A 19975-nucleotide genomic window follows, 5' to 3' on the forward strand; every position below is an offset into this window, starting at 1 on the left:
ATTGTGGTGCCCAAAACTGATATTCCAGGTGTGGCCCCTCCAAAGCAGAATAGAGTGGTACTATTATTTCTCTTTATCTAAACACTGTACTTCTATTGATGCAGCCGAGAATTAGTTTCGCTTTCTTAGCTGCTGCATCACACTGTTGGCTCATGTCCAGTTTGAGGTCTACTAGCACTCCTAGATCCCTTTCACATGTCGTCTTGTTAAGCCAGGTGTCCCCCATCCTATAGCCATGCATTTCATTTTTTTCTGCCTAAGTGCAGTACCTTACATTTCTCTCTGCTGAAATTCATTTTGTTCTTTTTGGTCCAGCTTTCTAATCTGTTAAGGTCATTTTGAATTTTGATCCTCTCCTCTGGATTATTAGCTACTCTTCCTAATTTGGTGTCATCTTTAAATTTCATAAGCATGCCCTCTATTCCTTCATCCAAGTCGCTTATATGTTTGACATTTGCTGTCATTCTTGCTTTTTCCACTGCGTCCAAGTAGGACTATTGATGTTAGTGGTACACTCTCAAATATATTCATTAAGGAGCAAACCTCCTGAACCCTTTTGGTTTGTTTGCGCACAACTGTGCAGTGTATTCATGAAGTGCTCTGTAAGGTAGGGTGAGGCAGGATGTGATGTGTCCTCCTAGATTCCTCATGTGTCTTTGTGAAATATCTTAGGAAATCGTTTCAAAGTAGAGGAGTATTTGCTTCATTCCCTTTAGCTCAGATTTACTCAAAGCAGTAAAATTCTAGTAGTCTTTGGAAGAATTTTATGTGCACCCAAGACCAAGATTAAGCAGGGTAACTAATGTCCCCCATCCAAGTTGGAGAACATAATACTCAAGTTATTTTGATTTGAGCAGAAAATCTCTCAAGCATCTCTTCCCATCTCTAGCAAGAAAAATGAAAAAGCTTAATAATAATTGAAAGGATTAAGAAAAAAGATTCCTTACCAGCACAACATGATAACCAGGTAAATTCAAGCACCAGAATCAGAAGCCGTTCTGTGAAGGTTGCCATTTTGCCTGTGGGTTTCCTCCGAAAGGGCTTCAGCTGCGAAAAGTGGAACTAAGCAACCCTGAAATAGAACCAAAGTAGGAAACTCCTCTTAGTTACCGTTCTCCATATTGCTCAACAGAGGAACTTCCTAAGAGCGTATTTACGCAGCTTAATGACAGCATACGGTTCTGTTTTCTGAAACATTTTGGCTCATTTGATGAAGGTTGATTATTATTATATATTCTGTACATACAAAAAAAACAAAACGCCTAACAAAATCCGTGTCTTCTCTCAGTAGGTGGCAAGTGGGACAAACCTTCTGAAGTTTTGGAAATCAAAGGACAGACATGGGAGGAACAGGTGAACAGCCTGCCAGACGTTTTCAGGAAAGCTGGCTTTGCCATAGAGGCGTTCACTAGACTGCCCTACTTATGTGAAGGTGATATGTATAATGACTACTATGTCTTAGATGATGCTGTCTTCGTCCTCAAACCAGTGTAAATGTATCTTCTGAGTCAAACCCAAGAAGCAGCCTGTGAATGAAGCGTTTTGAATTTTTTGTTTTTTATTATTATTATTATTATTAATTACAGAAAAGGAGGAAAATTTGTGGTTGTCCATTCTAAATCGACGTCATGTATGAAGTCTGAAGGTAAAAAAAAAATACTAATTTCCTTGTAGTATGTTTTTTTTAAAAGGACATCTTTTTTAAACAAAAAAGGACAGAGCTCTTCCGTTGACGGTTTCTTAACCCCCCGCGAGGTTCCTGCAATCCAACAATAACTAGAAGATATTTTTATACCTAACAACGGTAGGACTCACAATCCAGCAATAGCCAGGATGTTGCATAAAACGGATCCAGTGTGCATTTGCTTTTCTCCAGGACATCGGAAAAGAACACTGGCCATAAAACTGTCTGCTTGGTATAAAATTTGGGTTGATGAAGTGTTGGGATAGATTTTCTTCCATGTTTATGAAGTTATTTTATCTGTTGGTCTTCAGCACATGTTTTTAATCATGCCTAATAAAACTTTTTTGACATGAAGCTTGTGTGTAATGCTTATTTGTGTACATGGAGCCGTTTCATCTTATGTGCGCTGCATGCATATGAATGTTATGAAGCTGCCTTGTAACAAGTCACTCCATCTAACCCTGGGTTGCCTATGCTGACTTGCAACCAAGCGTGTAGCAGATCCTGGGCTTGCAGGGTTGCAGTGCTGCCACCTTTTAAGTAGCAGTGATTACAACATCCATCGTCCCCTTTATATTTGAACTGAGACCTGCCTTGAGGTCTGTTTGGAGATTTTTGGAATCTGTTTCCCTTCAGTTTATCTTTAAATAAGCAAATAGTTAACACAATTCTTCACTGTGTTCCCGTCCCAAGGAAATTGACACCATGATTTACCACTATGTTCCATCAAACTTACTCCCAAATAAATGTGTGCATTGGGTTTGATATCTGGTACCTTACTAAATTGGCCATTGTTGTTGTTTTGTACCTTCAAGTCATTTTCGATTTATGGCGACCCTAAGGCAACCCTATCATGAGGTTTTCTTGGCAGGTTCCTTCAGAGGCTGAGAGAATGTGACTTGCCCAAGGTTACCGAGTGGGTTTACATGGCCAAGCCAGGATACAAACCCTGGTCTCCAGAGTCGTAATAAGTTGACTTTAGCAAAGAAGAACAAACTAACACTTGCATTTTAGTCTCTGTCATCCTGCTTCCTTCTCTGTAGATGGCAGTGTCGTTCATATTTTGTGCTCTGTGTGACTTTATAAGTACAGTACTGCAAACGCTGAGTAATTATTTTCTTATACAGGACAAGCTGTGGCAAAAAGGCGAACAAGAGTTTCTGTGTGATTGCCTTAAACAATGGGGTGAAACACAATGGAGTGGACTGGCGTAAAAGATTAAGTTTTACGCATTTCTTAAGATGAAAAGATTTAAGGCCCCTAAGGTTGAAACTCACTGTTGTTTGTAGTGTTTTGAATTTGTTTTCAGAGTTAGTAAATTTGAGGAATTGCAGGGTCACCTTACTTAAGTAAGGGCTCTGAACACAATGTCAGGAATAATCCAGGCGTAGAGGCCATCCCTACTGTTAGGCAGAGTAAGGCATCCACCTCAACCAACAGATCCTAGAGGCAGCAGCAGCCTCCTGATCCATCTTTGTGTTAAATAAAAGGGCATACATCAATTAAATAAAATTCTCTCTCTTTCTCTTTTTTTAAGAGTCATATTCAATTTACACATAAATATTGGGGCAATTTCTGATCTTTAGCACCCTCATGAGTTCCTGTATATGCTCATGTGTAAGTCTAGAAATTTTAGTAGAACATTGACTCCGAAAAACCTGAATCAACCTATAGAGCAATGTATGTACTATACCTTAACTCTTATTTAAAAAGGAACCATCCCTGGAGAAAGTCAAGAATGCACTCTGTCCTGGAAGCACTGACTCTACTCTCTCATCCATCCAGCCTTTAGGGTGAGTACAAACAGTTATGCCTGCTGGGATTTTGTAAGTTGATTGGCATCGTTTTCCTTTTCTTCATCTTTTAGAGCATTTGTTACATGCACCTAAGTTTTACTCTCAACTTATCCATGGGTCATACCAAAATACATAATTTTGGCCCAAAAACCCTGCCCTCGACTTATACACGAAGTTGACTTATCTCCGACTACATATGGGGCTAAGAAGAGCAGCTTCTTCTGGGTTTGGCTAAGAATACAGGTACAAAAACTGTGCTGGTGAGATAATGACTAAGAGCTGGTACAGACAGGCCAAAATAAAGCTGATTTTGGTCACTTTGGGGGTATGCCTCCTAAGAGGCCAGAAGCCACTGGTCTAGATCAAGGGAAGCAATAGTGCCACTCTATTCTGCTCTGGTCAGTCCTCACCTGGAATACTGTGTCTAGTTCTGGGCAGCACAGTTCAAAAAGGATGTGGACAAGCTGGAATGTGTCCAGAAGAAGGTACCAAAATGGTGAAAGGTCTGGAAGCAGTATGCTATGAAGATCAGCTTAGGGAGCTGGGGATGTTTAGCCTGGAGAAGAGAAAGTTAAGAGGTGATACGATAGTCCTGTTTAAGTATTTGAAAGGATGCCGTATTGAGGATGGATCAAGCTTGTTTTCTGCTGCTCCAGAGACTAGGACCTGGAGCAATAGAATCAAGCTAGATTTCAACTAAACATTAGGAAAAACTTCTTGATGGTAAGAGCTGTTCAGCAGTAGAACACACTCCTTCCTCAGAGAGTGATAAGGGCGGGTTACAGACCGCCGAAAAGCGGTGGTCTGGCTCCGCCTCCGTTTGCAGCGTCCAGGAGCTGCACCCTTTAAACCGTGCGGCTCCCGGGCGGTGCAGAGAAGGAGCGCGGAAATCACGCTCCTTCTCAGGCCCCGGAAGAGACGCCACGAGGCGCTAGTCGCACGCTCGCGGCGTCATTTCTGGGGTGTGACATGCGGACGCAGTGTGTCCGCTACGTCAAGATGGCGGCGGCTGTGTGGAACGGCCGCTGCCATTTTGTGCTCGCAGAGCGCGTACTAGGGTTAGGGGGGTGCGGAAGCACCGACCCTTCCTACCCTAGTACGCGCTCGTCGCGTACTATATGGCGGTTTGTAACCCGCCATGGTCTCCTTTTTTGGAGGTGTTTAAACAGAAGCTGAATGTGTATTCCTGCATGTCGGGTTTCACGGCAGCCAGAATCTACTGCCTTGGGCATTCACAGCATTCACTTCATGGTGCCTAATAGTGGGGCTTGCTTCCTCCCATAATGAAACAGAACATAACTGTCATTTAAGATAAAAGCAAGAGTTCGCAGCTCAGAAAGAGAGGAAGCAACCTGATCAGATCATTACTCTGCATACATGTAAGCCTTACGTTTTAAATGTTCAGGTGTCTGAATTAGCAAAACTTTTAAATGTTGTTAGCTGCAAATGTTTCAAAATTCTGAATAGGATTGTACTGTCCATTGTGGGGCATGCCTGTCCACATTTCTTGGATTTAGGGTCTAGGATCACCCAATTCCTTGATCACCTGTGGAAAGAGACAGCAAACAAGAATCAAGTGTGTGTGAGAGAGACAATGTAGGACTCCACACTCACTCAGGTCCCAGATTCACATTCATGTGCTTCTTTTCTTCTTCCTCCTTGCATACCTCCTCACTTGCCTTTCAACAGCCATCTCTCTCCCTCTGCATTCCTGGCTCCCTTTCCCTGCCTTCCTTTCTCAGACTCTCCCTCTGCGCCTTTCAAGGTAGAGAATTAGCCTTTTGTAGCAATCTCTTCTTCCAGAAAGTAACCCTTTTTGAACTGCAGCTGTGGACCTGAGCAAAATACTTGCTGCGATCCTCAGAGTTTGATCGACCTCACGGATTTTGCAAAAGGTGAGTCAGAAGCATTTTTTACTTACCATCTTCCCAAAATAAAACTTTTCAGAGGGCAATTGTAACTTTCTTGTGTGATAACTTTTTTTTTTTGTATTGGATATTTATGAGATGACAATGATGCAGCTGATACTGATTCTTGTATGTTTGCATTTATATAATATCTGGGCACTCAGTTCACAGTTTAGCATCTTCCACTGCTTTGCTATTATTGCTGTTGTTATTATTAATAGCCTCTATCGTTCCCTTTTTGGGACTGAAAATGGCTTACAACAGTTTAAACAGACATAGTTTTAAAAATCAATTCTATTTTTGTAAAAATAAAAATGGAGGGGGATAGTTTTGGGTTGTTGGTTTTTATCATACTGATGCTGGACTTCTGAAAGTGAGCAGAATCAAATTCTCCAATTTCCCACTTTACTTTGTATTTTGGCACTGGAGAATCAATAGTAAGGGGCTTGCTTTCCCATCGTACACAAAATAAAATTCCTTCCCGTGTGTGATATAAATGAAAACCTTTTATTTTCTTTGTCAGACACTATGGTAAGACAAGAAGAGGGGGATGAGATTACAAGAACTGGGATCGCAAGAAGTATTTTCTGGGAGTCGCTCAGAATATTGAGCAAACACTTTAAACGGAGACGTCTGAGACATTGTGGATGTTGGCACTAATGAAAAGAAGTAAAATATGAACAGATATCTGTTCTCATTTGTAAAGACATATTTGTTTAATTTATTGTCATCAGCACAGCTAGAAATTTCCAGTGGTTAGACAGAAAATGCTCTCTTTCCCATGGACCCTCACTACGCAACTATAGCACTATGATTCCACTTTAACTGCCATGGTTCCATCATGTGGAATCCTGGGATGTGTAATTTAGGGAGGGATAGTAAGCCTAATTCAGAGAGCATTCATGCCCCACCAAACTACAAACTAGGATTGAGCAGGATGCAGCCACGGCAGTTAAAGTGGAATCACAATGCTGTAACTGTGTAGTGTGAAAAGGCAACTGGAAAGGGAGAATAAAAGCTAGTTTCCATGGTTTTCTCTCCCATTGCCAGTAGTACAGCTATGGAGGAGGCAAAAATGAAGACATTGTCCCCTCAAAAATTCTTCACCCCCAAGTGAAATTTTCATTTGTTCCCAAATTTCTAGTATTGCAAAGAGTTATATTTCATATAGTCCATGCCTGCAGCTCTTCTACAATTGGCCCTCCACATTTGTGGATTTGACTTTTGTGGATCTGATTATTCGTGTATTTGATCAATGTTCTCTCTAGGAATCTCTAGGTCATACAGCGCAACTCTGTGGTTGGATGTTGACCATAAAATTGTGCTGGAGGACCTAGAAATCCCCAGAGAGAATCCTTCTCTAGGCATTTGTAGGTCCTCCAGTGAGATTGTATGGTCCATGTCTGGCAGAAGTTGACCACAGTGCTGCACTGCAGGACCTAGAGCAGTGATGGCGAACCTATGGCACGCGTGCCAGAGGTGACACTCAGAGCCCTCTCTGTGGGCACACATGCTGTCACCCTAGCGCAGAGTTTGGCAGAGTTTCTTACTAGAAAGCCAGAGGGACGTGGCACTTTGCAATAAATAAGTGGGGTCTGGGTTGCAGTTTGGGCACTCGGCCTGTAAAAGGTTCACCATCACTGACCGAGAGATTCTTAGGACCTTATCTCATGTGGGGGGTTTGCAGCTCAGAACCGCAGTCACTCCTGTTCTAGCAATGCAAAGCGTTATGTTTTTTCACACCAGATCCAAAGTCACTCCTGTCTAGCAATGCGAATTCACATTAAAACGTGATGTTTTACCACACCTGGTTGCCTTTCCATTGTCCTTCCGAATTGAGGGGGAAGTGAAGTCAGTTCTATTCCAAGCAAGTCACGTGATGCGGATTCAAGCAAAGGGGAGTGAGTGCACATTGTATTACCACACCAGAGGGTTCAAGGATTGGGCATGCCTAAACTTTTTGTCTAAATACTCAACTAACATTTTAAGTTACTATAATGCCAAAAACGTGGGGACTGCATGAAAATTTCATTGGAAGTCAGAATTTGTATGGAGGGGTGATGCCCTCATTTTGCCTCTCCCTGATCCCCTCCAGCTACAACGCTGCCTTGCTAAATTTCAAATTCTCCTACTCATTTGGCAATGGCAGAACAGAGACATTGCAAGGAACTATCGTTCACTATCCACCGTTATTCTTCATCGTGCCTTTTGGGTATCATTGAGCATAGCCATGGCGTGTAATACCAACCAGAGAGCAGCACTAAGGTTTCCATGAGGGCACTGTTTTACTCAAACAATCCAGCGATAAGGCTAAGAATTCATTAGCCTTATCGCTCGGACCTCAAAAGTACAATAAAAGCTCGTAGTTGCTTACCTTCTCTCTTCTGAAACTGCTATTGAAAACTTCCCCCAAAGGAAACTTTATAGTTCTGGGTACAAGGCAGATTGTGTTCAGTGCTCTTTAAAAGATATTCCCCTGGAAGGAAGGAGCACTTGAAGAGTTCAGTGAAGTCTGTGAATGAAAGCAAATTGAGAATACGTTACTGGATGGAGAATTTATTTTTAAAACGAAACAAGGAAATAAAGTATAATAATAATAATGACTATCACACACAATTGCACAAATAAAGTGATATTGGAAATGCATTGTTGCTGAAATCCCCAAAGTAAAAAGATGTGTGCTAATGCTTCTATGCAACCATTTTAATGGTGGATTTTGTGCAAAGTCGCGTGAAATTGTTTCACTTAATTATGCAACTTTTCTGGGATATTCATGGGATAAACTCCTGATCTTCTTCGTATGATAAAGCCCTAGGAGGCAAAGGTTTAAAGATCCCCTAACTCAGAGGAAGTGAGTGGTAACATCACTGCAGAGCTGTATGAAATTCATGGGGTCACCATATGTCAGGAGGGAACTTGGAAGGCACATACATGCACACAACTCAGATTAGGAGGCCCTGCACCTAGTATTTACTCTTTAAAATAATTTAATCACTTGCAAAGTGTTGGAACGACATCACATTCATCTTGACTCTGAACATGATTTTCCAAACTCATTTTATAAAATGCCCTTGGCCGTTTCCAAGCAGAGTTCTTGTTTTTAAAAAGAAAAGCAAGAACCTGTATTAAATGCAACCATCATTAGGTAAATGGCGCCTGCAAATTGGTGCATGCTTACTTGGGTGTAAGCCCCATTGAACTCAGTGCGATTTGCTTCTAAGTAAATATGCGCAGTATTGCGGTATAAATCAGGACGAATGAGAGTCAGTGGAGGATTGGATTTTGTTAAGCCATGCGGTGTAATTGCAAACCTTACTGTAAAATTAATAGGGCAAAGGCAGAAACAAACACAACCAAGTCCATTGTTTGGGGAACCGGATACCTATAAATGACTGGAGAACTCCCTGAATGAGAGGCACAGGGACCTTTTCAACACAGTGAGGACAGATGGGCCTAATAAACTCAGGCTGGTTCCCAAGATCAGATGCTTTTAATCTTCAATTGCACTATTGTTGCTGTTGTTTTCTTCTCCCCTTTAACCATTTTGAACTGAATGCTTGCCTGTTTATGAGAGTTGTTCCCCTGAAATGGATTTAACTTTTTAAATTATGACTTTATGTCTACTTTATTTTATTGATACGCTTTTCCCAAAACACTCTTGATGGGAAGAGTAGCCGTTTCTGTTGCAAATGGAAATATGAATCAGATTTAGGTTTTCTCAAAGAAGGAGATGTGTTTATCTGTTGCAACGCAAAAAGGAAAAAGGGAGAGGGAGAAAGAAAAGGACCATGCAACATCTTCATGATGAACTGATTTATATTTGTTATTGATCAGATTCAGGGTTATTGCTTATTGATCAGTCAGAATCCAGAGGGGGAAAAAAGGAGATGCAGGGGTTCACTGGATGGCTGATCACTTCTTCAGGGGTTACTTAGGTCCCATACAGACAGGCCAAAATAAAGCTGCTTTGGGTCACTTTGGAAGTATGCTGTTTAAATGATGCATGCGTCCTAAGAGGCCAGAAGCCATGCCAAAACCACGATCCAGTCCTAAGGACTGGAGCACAGCTTTGGCACAACTTCCGGACTCTTAGGATGCATGCATCATTTAAACAGCATACCTCCAAAGTGACCCGAAGCAGCTTTATTTTGGCAGTCTGTATGGGGCCTATATAGACACATAAAAATTGAAATTAAAATTAAAAGGACAGCATATAGTTATATAACAATGCATACATAATACATCATAATACACTATATATCATTCTGAGAGCCAGTATGGTGTAGTGGTTGGAGCATTGGGCTATGATTCTAGAGACCAGGGTTCGATTCCCAGCTCAGCCATGGAAACCCATTGGGTGACTTTGAGCAAGGCACACACTCTTTCAGCTCCAGAAAAGCAAAAGGACTGCATATGTCTAGGGTCATAAATTTATTGCAAGTTTAAACAAAGATCATCAGATATTAAGAATCAGATAAGAGGAGAAAAACCTGTGCAATACTATCAAGCCAAGCAAACAGTACAAATACCATTTATGTACATTCTAGAGTTTAGTGGAAGTTCTTCCTAGTTTGATATTTCATTTCTTTTTCTATAATCTAACAGGTCTCTGCTCCAGCAAACAAGAGAAATGCCACCGCACTTAAGGATATTTTTCTTGCTGGCTTTAATGAACCAAGCAGAGGCTAAGAGACACCAGAACATTAATCAAGGTAAAATGAAATGTCTTCTGTACAATTAAAATAATTTCTGCATTAAGAATGCTATAGCTAAGAATGGAATTTGATATTATTTAGGGAACCTAGGTACCAGATTCTGTATGAAGTTGGTAATTGACTTTTGACAGGTAAATGTTTGATGCAGATTAGAACCAAGACAGTGGGAAAATGCATTATTATTTAGGACTGAACTGTGGATATGTCCGTCATTTCGACTCACATTTTAAAACTTTCTTTTCCAGACCTGCCACCACGACTCCAAAAAATTGTGGTCAGTGTTTTTATAGCATTTTACCTTTTTAGCCACTTTAATCATCTATGTATATTTGGATTATTGCATGTATTTCTTCTTCTTCTTTTTAGGAACAAGTCACAGCTGGAAAGTATCTCAATGGTAAATGTGTGCCAATTTTCTATTTATTATTGATACTTTCCTTCCTACTGTGTGCATATATTAACTTTTTTAATATGCTTTTTCTCCTTAGCCCTCCTCGATATACTTCATTACCAAAGGTAATGTATGATCAGAGTCTTTTCATTACATAGGAGTTTGAGAATGATAAAGCTAGAGGAGATGCTAGTGAATCAAGATAAGGTACAACAAAATAATGTTAAGATACATATTAATCTATGCTCTTCATGCATCACTACCCACTTTCTATTTTATCCGTTTCAAGGATTGTAACCCATCAAACATCAGGAAAATGGGAGGGAAATAGATTTCAGGTCTCATTACTGGTTGGGAGCGGTGCCTGAAAATAACTAGTTATAGTCGAGGATATATGGTAGTAATACCAAACATTAGTACAGTCGGCCCTCCTTATCCACAGATGTTTTATCCATGGATTCAAACATCCACTGCTTGAAAATATTCTATGGTTTCGCAGGGGATCTGTTCTGGACCCCCCCCCCCCCCCGTGAAAACAGAAATCCACCGATATTCAAGCCGTATTGACTTGAATGGAGGTCTCCATTTAAGTCCTCGTGAGTAAGCAAGGGACATGAATTCGAAGTCCACACAAACAAAAGGACGCTTGAAATGTATACATTCCAAATAGCAAACCTTGATTTTCCGTTTTATATAGGGGACACCATTTTGCTCTCCCATTATATTTAATGGGACTTGAACCAAACCTCAGCAGATAACAAGGTCCCACTGTATGATCATATAATTTTAGGTCCATTATCCACGCAGTATAAAATATGTAATATACTTGTTCTTGCTTCTTTTTCTTTCCTTTTACAGCACTAATATGTGGACAACAGAACTCCTGAACAAAGCCTTGGCATATTTCCATGCTCAGAATGTTATAATTACTTACAGCAACATACAGGTTTGTGTAGATCTAATATTTTTCCTACTTCAGCTTTTCAATACAATTGGGAAACTGTAATCATACATTACTGTATCAGACATTAACCTTGTTTTCCCCTGTCCCTATCCTATAATTTATTTATTTTTTAGGTTTCTGTTAAAAACTATCTGGAAAACCTATTATACCACCCAAAAGTGCTGCTGTCTGAGTTTCAACGAATGAATCGTCAACGTTTTGAGACTGCAATGAAATACCTCTTTGGCAACAAGCAGGACTATTTGGTAAATCAGCTTTGGTTACAGCACACGCCAAATGGGAACAACATTGGCCTAGTTTCTTTTTTATAGTACGCTATGTAACAGGAGTAAGGAACCATTCTGGCTCTCCCGATGCTTTGGATTTCAATTGCCAAACATTCTAACTAACAAGGCCAATGGGAAGAAGTTATGGGAGTTATAGTCCAAAAGATTTGGAGGATCAAGCATTCTCCACCACAATTATATAACGTATATTAGCAAGATTCCCATTTCACCTTGGAACTTTCTGGTGATATTGGGTCAGTCAGCATCTCTTAGAAGTCAAAGATATAGCCATGTTACTCTGTGGTGGCATGCATCTGCTTCCCTTTAAAATGCTTTAAGAAATGGTGGGAGTGGGGTGAAGCTCAGTGGGAGGAGAAAGGGGAGGCCTCAGAAACTTTTAAAATTCAAATTTCAACTTTTGTGTTTTTACAAAAAAATTTAAAAAATGATTTTTTTTAAAAAAAATGTATTATTTTGACATTTTCTTTACAAACATTTCATCCCAAATTTTCACTGTGTGTAAATACATTTGGGCTGTGCATATGATACTGTAAGTTGAAGGTATGGCTTTAATTTTGCTAGCTATTTATGTCACAACTATTATATTAGCATAACACTCAGTGGTACAGGTATATGGGAAGTATGATTTACAGGTAACATTAGTGCAAAAAAGCATTACTAAGGACTCTGTATGGTGTGAAATGGAAGGAGGTCAGTGAGGGAGTGTGACACTATGACTTACCGCTCCAGGGGACACCAGCCCTAGGGATGCCATTGACCTAGTCTTTTTAATCCCTCCGCACCAGTTTTTTTGCACAATTTCAGATCTCTGCAGTATGAAAAAAGTTGGAAAATAATAATAATTTTAAAAATCCCTAAAGCATGCCAGGTAGGGCAAACAGGAAGGAGGCAGGGTTGAGAGCGAAGGCAGGAGAGGGATCTCTGGTGCCACAACAAACTACAGTTCTCAGGATTCCACAGCCTTGAGCCATGGCAGTTAAGGCGGTGTCAAACCAGATTATTTATGCAGTGCAGATGCAGCCTCTGTGAGGAGGAAGGTTGCTAACGGGGAAGAATGGAATGGAATGGAGTGTCCTGTGTAGGAACATGACCAGCTGACAGGTGAGCAGTTGGCATTGCAACAGTTTGTTGTAGGTTCTTCCTGCCATTGCTAATTCATATATAACTTGTGCCAACAGGAGCTGGGGGACATTGTTATTGACCTGGCTGCAATAAGAGAGAGAATTCTCCAAAGTCCAGGAGGAAACAGAACCTTGTTCCTTATTACTTTGGAGAGGTGCTTTCTAACTTTGAACCCTGCAGAATGTGTGGACATATTAAGCCAGATCCTTCGGTCATCTTCAATAATGTATCTCCAAGTCCATACCATATCGAACCTTCCCAAAGATCTTCAGGAAGATGCATTTCGAAACCTGTAAGCTACTTTCTCTGTTGTCATTAACTGAAGGTGATGGTGGGTTTTAAATCTGGGCCTATGGATTCCTTTCACATCATTCTTGGTTTTATTTAGTTTTAATTGTTTTAGAAGGTACTTACGCATTTTGTCTGACCAGAGAAGGAAACGTTGCTAATCCATCCGTTGTCCCGCTCCCTCTTATATTTCAGATCCTCAGTTTTCAAAGATCTATATGACAGAATAACAGCAAGTTCACAAAGGGCTCTATATGACTGGATGATGCGGATCCTACAAAAATCCTACAATAGCAGTGGTAGGTTAAGTATCAATAAACCAACAGAAGGTTCTAAAAGGTTTATTTTCTATACAAGGAAAATCCCCAAGACAGTCCACTAAAACTATGGAAGAGAGGAAAGGGGAAAAAATGGCAGAGACAGGAAAGGACAGAGTATAATGACAGAGTATGACTGGCTGGCTATGGAAACCTAAATGAGATCCTTTTATACTGTCGCATTTAGTTGCAGATCCCATTAACATTTGTTCATAATATGGATTCTATTCTAATTCTTGTTTATGAATGTTTTCATGTTGTGTTTCCTGTAGATTCAGAAAATTTCACTTCATGGGTGAGTGCAGAAAACCTCTGGATTCTGGGAAGATATATGGTTCATCTCCCATTGGAAGAAATCAGGAAAATTAACCCTTATGAAGTAAGTAAATTAAAGTATATAACAGAATATTGTTTGTGGAACCTATAGTGCTCTGTAGACACAATTCTCATATTTCCCAGAACTCAGGGAATTTACTTTTATAAACAACTACTCCCAGAATCTTGGAGTTATTGTTCAAAAAAGTAACTTTTCACACTCTGTTTCCAAAGATTGCTTTGTGCAGATATAATTTGCAGAATTCCCTCGGTTTCTGAAAAGGTTTAAAACCCATGAATAAGCATGGGCTGGGGCTGATGGGGTTTGAAGTCCGACAACTGAATGTCGACAGATTCCAACTCCCGGGTTCCCAGCCTCAGTGGTTATGCAGCCAAAACAGAAGTACCAGCACACAAGAGCCAATATGAGCAAGCCTGGGGAAATTGCAAGGTTTGTTGGTGGGAAAATACTGTTGGGAAAGTGAATTTAGTAAGGACTGCCGAAAGGCACAATATACTTATTGTGCTTTTCGGTTGGACAATAGTGTTATCACTGATCAATTTTTGTTTGCATTTGTTAAATGGCCAACACAGCTACTCCTGCATGTTAGTAAGAACTGAATATGCTCAGTAGGACTGGAATATTGAATGACTTCCAAGAAGGGGGGAAATGAAAATTTGGGAAAGATGGAGGAATGGAACAGACTATAATAGAAGAGGGCATGGATGACCAGAATGCCAAACAGGAGAACTCCACACTGCAACATTTCATTACAGGTCCTATTTGTACAATATTTGATGTGCATGAATGGAAACAAAGGTGTCTGAAAGTTGATTCATTAAGTGAACTATATATGTCACTAGTATATCTGTAGTTGAAGCAAGATCATTAGAAAACTTCTATTATAGCTAGATCATCTACATTAAATACTTTAAGTATTGGATTTAAAATGTTCGCTTCCTATGTTTTGTATACAATTCGCTATCTTCAAAAGATCATCAAATCAAGAGTGGAATTATATGATACTCCAGTTGTGTCCTGGACTGCAACTCCTGGCAGCCTTAGCCAGTACAGTCGATAGTGAGGAATGCTGGGAATTGCAGTTCAACCACATCTAGAAGGCTACAGAGTTTGTTTCCAACCCTAATAAAACATACCCGTCTTCCCATTGCTAGTGAATTTAGTCAGGTATTCTTCTTTGATTGAACAGTACTGAAAATTCCAGATGATTTATTGTTGCAGGACCAGATCAGCACGTAAATTTTCACACCAATTCTGGTATTCCAGTTGAACTTTTTACAACACTGCAATGAGCTTGTTGTGGGCTTTGCTGTAAGATATATATAATCTGTCTATCTATCTAATCTGTCACTGAATATGAATATTTAATGTACTTTGTTAGTTCAGCGTCTGATAACACACTCCTCTTTTATATACAAATTAGATGAGATTGTTCATCAGTTATGACAATGCAACAAAACAACTAGATACCGTGTACGATATCACACCAGATCTTGCACAAGCTTTCTTGGAAAGAATAAACGCATCAGGATTTGATATGAGAAACACATCAACGCTTTACAGGCAAGCAGCTTTATTTTGGCCTCTCTGTTCGGGCCCTTAGTTACACAAATGTGCCTAAGAACCTTATCGTATTAGAAAAGGAAGCCGAAACGGAATGGAAGAGTAGCGGTTTTCTTCATGCGTCTCCACATGCTGTCATAGCACTTCCATTCTCCTTCATGAGGGAGATGGTCGTAAAAATATGCCTTTTGCCAAACAGATTTTTCCAGTGATACAAAAGGCACGCTTTTATGACTGTCTCCCTGGGAAGAAAATGGAAATGCTACGATGGCATGCAAAGAGGCACAGAGAAAGCCGCTATTCTCTCACTCCATTTTTGCTGTCTTTTCTCATGTGATAAGGCTTTAAGGAAGCGACTATACCGTTGGCCCTTTGTATCGCTGAAATCAGTATCCACAGATTTAACTAACCATGGTTCAAAAATAGTTACCAAAGAAAAATTCTGAAAAGCAAACCCTGATTTTGCCATTTTATATAGAAGACATAATTTTACTACCCCATTGTCTATAATGGAACTTTTAAAAAGTCTCATTTTGGAAACAAATCCCAGTGAATACTGAGGGCCCACTGTAGTCATTTTAATTTGCAAGCTGCCTTGAGCCCCTATCCTGGAGGAAAAGGCAGGCTAGAAATAAAAGTGCTAAATAACAACTAACTTCTGCATTCTCTCACACAGATTAGGCTTGTTGGTTTGTTTTTACAATGACCTGCTACAGATGGAGGCCAGCGTGGCTCGGGTTTTACTTCACCAAATGATTAAATGCAACCAGCTAAGACGGTTCCAGGCTGACATTCAGAAGGTTGGCATGTCATATTGATCTTGTAGAAGGATAATAGTGATGGTGGCTTCTCTCTGGGCTTTTCATAAAAGCAGGCTGACCTGGTGAAATGACAGATAAATTAAGGGATACTGATCTCAGAAAACATGTCCTGTTTTAGGATCCAGCAGTATATGGCTTGGGCTCAGGGCATTTGAAGGTCCTTATCTTTGCATAGGTCCCCACCCCCTGCACCACGCTAGTAATGCCAAGGTGGCTTGGGATGTGTGGCATCATCATACATAACTATGATGATGGAGCTCTATAATTGTAGCTACATCTGATGCTGCAGGATATTGGTCATTCATAAAAAATATGCACACCCACACAAACTTATACCATCCTGATGGGCTCTTGCATTTCAAAATGTATCACTTTTAATATCTCATCATCAGCTATTTAAGGAACTTTCTCAAACTGGTTTCAGCTCAAATCCCAGCTGCTTGATGTTGCGATGCATAACCAGACATTGAATGACACCCTTGGCTCGCTCTCGGATGCAGTCGTAGGACTGAGTACCAGCCAGCTGGAATCTCTCTCCCCTGAGGCTGTGCACAATGCAATGCCGACGTTAAACCAAGTTTCCGGATGGGCAAAAAGCCAAATCATTATTTTATCCAGCAAATATCTGATGTATGAAAAGGTACGTTGGTGGATTCATTTTAAAAAAATTAAATTGTAAATGGGAGGAAGAGCTTTAAAATTTTGGCCCACAGGAACAAATTTCTCAGTTAAATAATCCAATTGCTAAATTCACCCAAATCTGAAAATTGTGAAACAGTTTGTTCCATACTGCTACGAAAGCAAACTATATTTTGTTTTATATTATGACAGATTATTTTTGTTACAAAAATTGTAATGGGTTGTAGCAGAACGATCAGGAGAGAGGCAGGATGGTACACTAGATAGACTGTACTGGAGCAAGGAGATACTTATCCAGGGCCCCAGTCAAGTTCTGGCTTTGGCTAAGGGATTCTAGGAGCTCTAGTAAAAAAAGAAGTAGTTACTTTTCCAAACTCTATTTGGCTGCTCCTACTGCAAGCAAGAGTTAGAAGGCAGCATAGCTCAGCCACTAGTTGATCTTGGGCCATTCATTCTCTCTAAACCTAACTCTTAACTGCCCTTGAGTCAATCCCAATTCATGGTGAGCCTCTGCCCAAACACTGTTGCAAAGATGAAGTTAATCTGCTCACGTGCCTTCCCTTCGTTCTTTGTGTAGGTGCTATCTTTTCATAATATCAGCCAGATGGGTGCTTTGGTCACTGGGATCAGCACCCAGTCATTCCACAGCATGAACCCCAAAGAGCTCTCTCAGGTAATCAGAGGAGCATTAGCTGAACGTGCGGCTGATTTGTCACCAGCCCAATGCCAAGGCATCCTCCGGAAGGTAAGCACAAAATGTTATAGCGGGAGAGTGGTGGCGGTTCAGAGGTCCAACATGTGCAACTAAATGGGGTCCCAAAGCTATCTCCTGCTGTTTAAGCATCAATCAGCAATACACCAGTTTTACACGCAGAAACACTTTAACACAGTACTACGGTTCCACTTTAACTGCAATGGCAACATCCGATGGAATCGTGGGATTTGACTTTAGGGAAGGGCATTTAGAAATTTCAGCTGGAAAGCTCTTGTGGCTCATGAGACTACAAACTCTGGGATTGCTTTGGATGCAACCATGGAAGTTAAAGTGGAATATAATGCTATAATATGTGTAGTGTGAAAGGGTCCCAAGAGCACTAGTTCCCCAACAAGCTTGAAAGAGCATCAGAGAACTAATCTTTAACCTGATAACAATGGCTGCATCCACACTGCAGAAATAATCCAGGTTGACTCTACTTTAACTGCCATGGCTCAATGTTATGGAATTCTGGGAATTGTAGTTTTGTGAGACATTTAGCCTTCCCACTCGGAGCAACAATAAACTACAATTTCCAGGACACTCTAGCACTGGTTCCCAGGGCAGTTAAAGTGGTCTCAAACTGGATTATTTCTACAGTGTGTTTTGGATCCGAGTCATGCATTTCTGAGGTCAATCTGGAACTTTGTTTATGGCGATTCTACAGTCTTTTTAGAGCAAATTCTTTACAACTTGTTCTCATTGAGTGCTGATGAATTCTCTCAATTGACCTTCCAAATAGCTATATTCAGAATGGCTGCTTTTAAACATCAGACAAATTCCTTTTGTTCAGGCAAAATTGAAGGAAGGTAGATGAATTCAATAACAGAGAGAGAGAGAGAGAGCACCAACGTGATGTAGTGGTTTCATCGTTGGACTACGACTCTGGAGACCAGGGTTCGAATCCCAGCTCAACCATGAAAATCCACTGGGTGGCCTTCAGCAAGTCACACTCTCTCAGCTTCAGAGGATGGCAATGGCCAAACCCCCTCTGAAGAAACATGCCAAGAAAACCCTGTGATAGGTTTGCATTAGGGTTGCCATAAGTCAAAAAGTGACTTGGAGGCACACAACAACCATATTTAACCTCTTCTATAGATTATTGCATCCACAGAACTGTCATCTGTGATTGCGGATATGCAAGAACCTTTTTTCAAAGAGCTGTCGCTTTTTGATTTGTGGACCGGAGAGGGCTTCAACTCTTCCCTAGTGAAAGAAAAGGAACTGAGGCCAAGCCAGGTAATGAACATTTTGTGGTATATTCTTATCTAAAGTTTTGTGGATGCAGGTGTCAGGAGAATCAGGCTCAGTGAGTGAGCATGGGTTTTCTGTCATGGGTGTTTGCTGAGGCTGCATCCGCACTGCAGAAATAATCTGGTTTGACACCACTTTAATTGCCATGGCTCAGTGCTATGGAATTCTGAGAATGGTAGTTTGTTGTGGCACCAGAGCTCTGCTCTGGGAAGCAGTAGTGAAAGTGTTCACGCAAAACACTTTCACATAACATCGTGCTGAACCCATCAGTGATGTAAGCAATGTGCAGCAACGTGTATATGCTGCGCGTCATTTATGTCAAGATTGCGGCACCCATGTGGACGGGATGCCACCATCAGGCCGCCGCAATGCTGTGCTAGGGTTAGGGACCATGCAGTTGGTGTAACGGTCCCTAACCCTAGTATCGCCGGCGGCATGGCGCTTCAGGACTGTCTGTCCTGCGCCTTTGATTATCTTATTAAATGAATGAGCACATGCCTTGGGTCTCACTCCTTTCCTTTTGGAAACCTGAACTCATGTTCCTAAAGGTCATTGTGGCCTGTCAAGGTCATGATGTCTCCAGATATGAAATATGGGGATCCCAAATATATTGCGGAGTATGCAGGGTTTGCTATCACTCTTAGGGACTGGGCATAATACACTGCCACATTTTGTGATAATCTCCTCCCTTCCCCACATATTCAGGTGTGTGTGTGTGTGTGTGTGTGTGTGTGTATGTGCATGCATATATATATATATATATATATATATATATATATATATATATGCATACCTACATGTGAAGACTAGATTAATTTCATTTCAGGCCTTGTTTCTGTATGAATCATTATTAAAGAAGACTTCTCTTTCTGAACTCTTAAGGTATGCATGATAATTTGATGTTGGATCCTGTGTAGTTTGTAGTCAAATATCACAATAGCAAACCATGTAGTAGAGAGGCCAGCATCCGTTTCTTGTTCCTTTAAGGTTGGTTCAGATGCTTAAATTTTGCCCCCTTAAAGCAGCCCTAGCAGCTGCATTCAGGAAGCAACACCTAACCAGGTGTGTCTATAGATAGAGGTGATACCTCCTGGCTCCCATCTCTGTGGATCTGGCAGCCCAAGCGATGCAACATA

General features: G+C 40.7%; 3 protein-coding genes across 4 annotated transcripts in view; 2 read left to right on the forward strand and 1 right to left on the reverse strand.

Annotated features, from left to right (window-relative positions):
* The window catches only part of METTL9 (methyltransferase 9, His-X-His N1(pi)-histidine), a 26547-nt gene extending 24509 nt beyond the window's left edge, over positions 1–2038 (forward strand). Inside the window, exon 5 of one of the 2 annotated variants that reach the window (XM_089540581.1) lies at positions 1289–2038. In XM_089540581.1, coding sequence (XP_089396707.1) covers positions 1289–1494 — 206 coding nt within the window. In that variant the 3' untranslated portion in view covers positions 1495–2038. The remainder of the gene's footprint in view (positions 1–1288) is intronic. The other variant, XM_089540582.1, reaches the window with a different exon arrangement.
* The window catches only part of LOC149306388 (immunoglobulin superfamily member 6-like), a 14910-nt gene extending 7111 nt beyond the window's left edge, over positions 1–7799 (reverse strand). The window contains exons 1-2 of the mRNA XM_089540583.1: positions 7762–7799; positions 948–1072 (exon numbers count right to left, since the gene is read on the reverse strand). Coding sequence (XP_089396709.1) covers positions 948–1014 — 67 coding nt within the window. The 5' untranslated portion in view covers positions 1015–1072; positions 7762–7799. The remainder of the gene's footprint in view (positions 1–947; positions 1073–7761) is intronic.
* Positions 7800–10017: 2218 nt separating this feature from the next.
* The window catches only part of OTOA (otoancorin), a 28235-nt gene continuing 18277 nt past the window's right edge, over positions 10018–19975 (forward strand). Inside the window, exons 1-15 of the mRNA XM_089540885.1 lie at positions 10018–10099; positions 10348–10376; positions 10469–10499; positions 10591–10618; positions 11352–11439; positions 11571–11702; positions 12923–13158; positions 13350–13453; positions 13744–13850; positions 15232–15371; positions 16048–16171; positions 16617–16832; positions 17409–17576; positions 18684–18824; positions 19666–19721. Coding sequence (XP_089397011.1) covers positions 10018–10099; positions 10348–10376; positions 10469–10499; positions 10591–10618; positions 11352–11439; positions 11571–11702; positions 12923–13158; positions 13350–13453; positions 13744–13850; positions 15232–15371; positions 16048–16171; positions 16617–16832; positions 17409–17576; positions 18684–18824; positions 19666–19721 — 1682 coding nt within the window. The remainder of the gene's footprint in view (positions 10100–10347; positions 10377–10468; positions 10500–10590; positions 10619–11351; positions 11440–11570; positions 11703–12922; positions 13159–13349; positions 13454–13743; positions 13851–15231; positions 15372–16047; positions 16172–16616; positions 16833–17408; positions 17577–18683; positions 18825–19665; positions 19722–19975) is intronic.

Source organism: Sceloporus occidentalis, unplaced genomic scaffold, assembly GCF_023333645.1.
Source record: "Sceloporus occidentalis isolate IW3139 unplaced genomic scaffold, rSceOcc1.0.p SCAF_10, whole genome shotgun sequence".
NCBI classification, from domain to species: domain Eukaryota; kingdom Metazoa; phylum Chordata; class Lepidosauria; order Squamata; family Phrynosomatidae; genus Sceloporus; species Sceloporus occidentalis.